The sequence below is a fragment of the Nicotiana sylvestris genome, chromosome 6, assembly GCF_000393655.2.
Source record: "Nicotiana sylvestris chromosome 6, ASM39365v2, whole genome shotgun sequence".
In the NCBI taxonomy this organism is placed as follows: domain Eukaryota; kingdom Viridiplantae; phylum Streptophyta; class Magnoliopsida; order Solanales; family Solanaceae; genus Nicotiana; species Nicotiana sylvestris.
In genome coordinates, this window is record NC_091062.1 from 10,073,099 (window position 1) to 10,078,686 (window position 5,588).

The 5,588-nt window shown below is 43.6% G+C and overlaps 1 protein-coding gene across 1 annotated transcript; it reads left to right on the forward strand.

Annotated features, from left to right (window-relative positions):
- Positions 1–4,569: 4,569 nt before the first annotated feature.
- LOC138870252 (uncharacterized) lies at positions 4,570–5,061 on the forward strand. The gene has a single exon (XM_070148046.1). It carries the CDS (start codon positions 4,570–4,572, stop codon positions 5,059–5,061), a length of 492 nt encoding a protein of 163 aa, XP_070004147.1.
- Positions 5,062–5,588: the final 527 nt, after the last annotated feature.

Genomic DNA, 5,588 nt, shown 5'->3' on the forward strand with positions numbered 1-5,588 from the left:
GCATAGAGGAGGGTTCAACGATCTGGAAAACGGGGTTTGTAGCAAAGGGAACCAAGCAAAATGGGATGAACATAGGCGTTTCGCTTTCATGGTAGCTTTCTTAGGCCTTGTGGTGTTTCCCCGAAAATATGGGAATATCGATCTGCGGGCGGATGGAGTCGTCAAAGTCTTAATTACCAATGCCAAGAGCACCCTTGCCCCTATGATAATATCTGAGATATACCGAGCTCTTACAGCTTGTAAAGCCGGGGCAAATTTCTTCGAGAGATGCAATTTGCTACTACAAATGTGGATGATCGAACACCTGTGTCACCACCCTTAATATATGAGTTATGGGTCTGCAGAGAAAAGTTGCATTGAAGAGTTCGACACAAGGATTTCAGGGTTCAAGTTACCGGAGGGGTTTGGAGAATGGGTAGCCTACCTTCGCGCCATCACTATGGGACAAATAGAATGGACACTAGGTTGGCTTCCTGTTGAAGAAATTGTGTATATACCCGCCACTGGTCCTTACTTCCTCCTAATGGGTCTTCGAGGTATTCAACCTTATGCTCCCTACCGAGTGATGAAACAATTGGGAAGGTGTCAGGTGATGCATCCAGATGAAGATCTCAGTATTTACACGGTTGAGATTAGCTCCAACGGCCAATTTCACGAAGAAACAGTTCGTTCTATTTAGAACGAGTGCCAGTATTTTGGCGAACACTCGAGTGCGGGACCTATCTAGAGGCGAGGTCTCACCTACCTATCTTGCCTGGTATAGAAAGAAGAACACTGCAAGGGCCGAACTAGAAAGACCGGCCAAAAAACAGCACATTCAGGGATTTGTCGAGGCATCGCAAGAACCGTGGGCTTGGTTGGCCAAAGAAAATGAGTACAGGGCCACAATAGGAAAGCTGGAAAAGCAAGTCAAAGACCTTCAATTAGAGAATGGCTTACAAGCAGCAGTGGAAGAGGGTGAAAAGAAAAGGCTAGCTAAAGAAAATAAGGCCCTTCGATCCCAGATTCAGAAAATGAAAATAGCGGCAGAAAATCCTGTCAGAAGTGCCAAAGATGAAAATCTCATATATAACCTGAGGCAAAAAGTGGGTGAATATAGTTTTGATCTGAACAAAGCAGAAGGTGAACTAGCCAGGTCTCGAAAGCAATTGGCTAAAATTGTGAAAGAACGAGCACGCTTGGTTAAATAATTAAAATAAAGATACGACAATGAGGTTGTGGGGTTAAAGAAAAGGGTTGTCACCATTGAGGACAAAATGATCAAACAGGCGAAAGAATTCAAGGTTGAAAGAAAACATTTGGAAAGAGATTTGCAACAACTTCAAGAACAAAATCAAGCAGCCGAACAAACTCTGGAAGCCAGGGCACGGCAGATTGGGCGTTTGTTGCAAGAAAAGGGTGTCATAAGAGAGAGAGTCAGAAAGATCGCCGACTACATCACAATGAAGTGCAGTAGTTGTGAGAATATGACTAGATCTATGTTTTTCGCCACTGTGATGACCTTTGTCCACTGGATAATGGAAAGTCTCTACCACCTCCAAGGGGATTTAGCACGTCGGCCCAAGGCGAGACAAAATGATGTCCCGCGGACCCCAGGAATAGTTGAGGCACTGATGTATTCGTGATTTTCACTTGAGTTTGTATTTTCTTTCTATTGGAGTCTATCAGTTTGTTTTCAAACCTGTATTTTCTTCTGTTGTAATATGTTGTCTTGTTTTTCCTTTCATCAAAGTCCGTTAGTTTGAGTCGTTATAATCAAAATAGTTGCTTTTCGTGAAAATTCGAACATCCAAAAAAGAAGGGTTTTGTTACTTGTACCCCAGAACTACGCTCGGTCTGATTCATGCGGGATCATGATACGTAGGCAATCTTCATAGAATTCGACCACAACCAAAAGAAAAGAATAAAACGAAAAAAAACAAGGGAGGGGAATAAAAGATAGGCATGAGTAACAATAAAAGGGAAAGGTCAGGAAAAGCCGGGAGGACACAAGCAACCGAGCAAATACATGATAGAAATGACTAATTGCCTAGGTGCATTGCATTCCTATGTGTGGTTGCTTATTTGTTAAAACTCTAATCACTAACAAGTTTGGTTGTTGTTCCAAAATTCAAGCAGTTAGTTCACCTAAGCATACTGGCAACCCACCCATACCAAACTAGATCCAAAGGAGAAATAATCATGTCTATCCCAGATGTAGACACCAGTGTCATTGAAGGAGAAGAGTTGGACGTTAACGCCATGAAAGAAGAGATGTACAAATTGAAACACCAAATGGCCGAAATGTATCAGGCCTGGGCTAAAGGACAACTGCCATCCACTTACTCGGCTAACCCTACCTTCACTCCACCACTGGCTCAAACTCAAGATCATCCTGCCACCGATCTATCCCCGAGCTTTCCCATTTACCAACACTACTGGGGCACCACTTCTCATACACCACTATCTCCACCCCCTAAACCAATTCTATACCCTCCTCCATCAGTAACTCTTGTTTTCATAGCACCTCCACCAGCTACACTCCATAAATCTCCTAGCGAGCCTATGTTCCAGGCCCAGGACAACCAATACTACCCCTTAGAGCCCACTTTCAAAGCTCCAGAAACTCATTCCTATACTCCTCACTTTGATTTCCCGATAGAAGCTGATAAACCAGTCAAAAATACCGAATAGGAGGAGATGTTCAGGAAAGTTAAAAGCTTAGAACAATCATTCAAGACATGCAGGGGTTGTGAGGGCAAGTCAGTGTGGCCTACAAGGACCTATGTCTGTTCCCGAATGTGTAATTACCGGAAGGTTTCAAGATGCCCAAGTTCAATCTATACAACGGGCACGGTAATCCAGTAGCCCAATTGAGGGGTTTTTGCAGCAAGATGAGGGGAGCGGGAGGAAAAGATGAATTGTTAATGGCTTACTTTAGTCAGAGTTTGAGTGGATCAACATTGGAATGGTATACCCGCCAAGACCATGGAAGATGGTACACATGGGATGATATGGCACAAGCATTTGCTTGTCACTTCCAATACAATCTTGAGATCATTCCAGATCGACTGTCCTTGACTAAACTGGAAAATAAGCACAGTGAAAGCTTCAGAGAATATGGTTTCCAATGGAAGGAGTAATCAGCAAGAGTAGATCCCCCAATGAAGGAAAGTGAGATGGTAGATTACTTCCTACAGGCTTTGGAACCTACTTACTATGTCCATTTGGTCTCAGTTGTGGGAAAGTCATTCAACGAAGTGGTAAAGATGGGGGGAATGGTAGAAGAGGGCCTCAAGTTGAATAAAATCATGAGCTATTCGGCTATCAAAGCGACTACTCAGGCTATTCAGGGCGGCATAGGAGGGATTGGGAAAAAGAAGAGAGAGGAAGCAGCAATGGTTGATTTAGGAACTTGGTCTGAATCCAGAGGTTCACCTTACCACTACAATCAACCTCGACCCCACCAACAAACTTATCACTACAATCCACCCCAACACTACTATTCCCCACCAGAACCTCATTTTTCCGTCCACCATGCACAAGCATACAACCAACCTCCTGCCTACACTCAATGACATGCTCCCGTCCTACAAAATACTTATCCACATCTACGAGCCTACCAAAATACTCCCGGACCAAGTTTCTGTCCTAGTCAAGCATTCAAGGGTGAAAGGTTGCAGAAAAAGAAAACCTTTACTCCATTGGGAGAATCATACACTAGTCTGTTCCACAAGCTAAAACAGCTAGATATGCTAAGGCCGATATAGTCCAAACTGCCAAATCCTCCTCCAAAGAGTCTTGACTATATTGTCAGCTGTGAGTATTATTCTGGTACTCCGGGTCATGATACAGAGAAGTGCTGGAACTTGAAAAGTGTGATACAGGAGCTTATTGATACCAATAGAATTGAAGTTCAATCTCCTGAGGCACCCAATATTAACAGGAATCCAATGCCAGCCCACCAGGAGGCAAATATGATCGAAATAGTACATGCGGAGGGAGAGCCCAAGAAGCAATCACAGACCATCATGATGATTCGGTCTAGAGGAGTCAAGAAAGATGAACAATCAGCAGGTGAGAAGTTGGTGCTCAAGCCGAGAAAAAAGAGTGTTGAGCCAGCTGTGACAGTTGAGAAAGGGTCTTCGAGCAAGGTTGCAACGAAACAAGAAGGGATAAAGGTGATTGTACTAGGAGCAGTCAGCCAACCTGTCATAATCGTGGAAGGTGCCCGCGCAGATCGGGTTATTATCAAGCCAGTAACCCAGTTACCAATAATCAACAGCAAGGCCGTTCCTTGGAATTATGAACGAGTGGTAGTGATGTACAAAGGGAAGGAAGTCAAAGAAGAAGTCTGTGAAGCACAGGGTTTAACTCGCTCGGGAAGGTGTTTTACTCCTGAGGAGTTAAGAAGAGCAAAAGATAATCTAGCACTGGTAAAGAAAGCCATAACTGAAGAGGAAGCAAAAGAGTTTTTGAGAAAAAATGAAAGTGCAGGACTATTCAGTTGTAGGGCAGTTGAGGAAAACGCTTTCTCAGATCTCATTGCTCTCATTGCTAATCCATTTAGATGAGCACCGTCAGTCGCTGATGAAAATCTTGAATAAGGCCCATGTTCCCGACAAGATCTCGGTAAACCATCTGGAGAAGATAGCAAGCAAAATATTTGAGGTAAATAGAGTTACTTTCTCCGATGATGAGTTGCCCGTGGAGGGTACCGAGCATAATAGGGCACTTTATCTGACGGTAAAGTGCGAAGATTTTATGGTTACCAGAGTTCTGGTCGACAATGGGTCTAGTGCGAACATTTTCCCTCTCTCCACGTTGAACAAGCTGAAAGTGGACAATGATAGAATTCACAGGAATAACATTTGTGTTCGGGGGTTCGACGACGGGGGCAAAGATTCAGTAGGTGATATAATATTGGAATTGACAATAGGGCCCATTGAGTTCACTATGGAATTCCAAGTGTTGGACGTGGCAGTTTCTTACAATTTGTTGCTAGGGCGACCCTGGATTCATGCCGCCAAGGCAGTACCGTCTAAATTGCATCAGATGGTTAAATTTGAAGGTGACAGATAGGAAATTGTGGTGCACAGTGAGGATAATATGTGTGCCCAAAGTGATGCCATCATACCTTTCATCGAAGTTGAAGACGACAAAGGGCCATGGGTATATCAGGTTTTTGACGCAGTATCAGTTGAAAAGATCCCAGAGGGGAGAAATATTCCAGTTCCTAAAGTAATAGCCGCGTCAGTCATGGTGGTTTATGAGGTTAAGTACACTCATCTGGAAAGGACATGTTGCGCCCTAACTTGGGTGGCTCAGAAATTGAAACATTATTTGTCATCTTGCACTACTTACCTTATTTCGCGCTTGGATCCGTTGAAGTATATCTTTCAAAAGCCTATGCCGACAGGAAGACTTGCGAAGTGGCAGATTTTGCTCACAGAGTTTGACATCATCTATGTAACTCGAACTGCGATGAAAGTCTGAGATCAGCATGCTTACTGTAACAAGATAGAAGAAAAACTTGATGGCGAACCATGGTTCCACGATATCAAGGAATACATCAGAATGGGGATATATCTAGTGCAAGCCACTTGGGA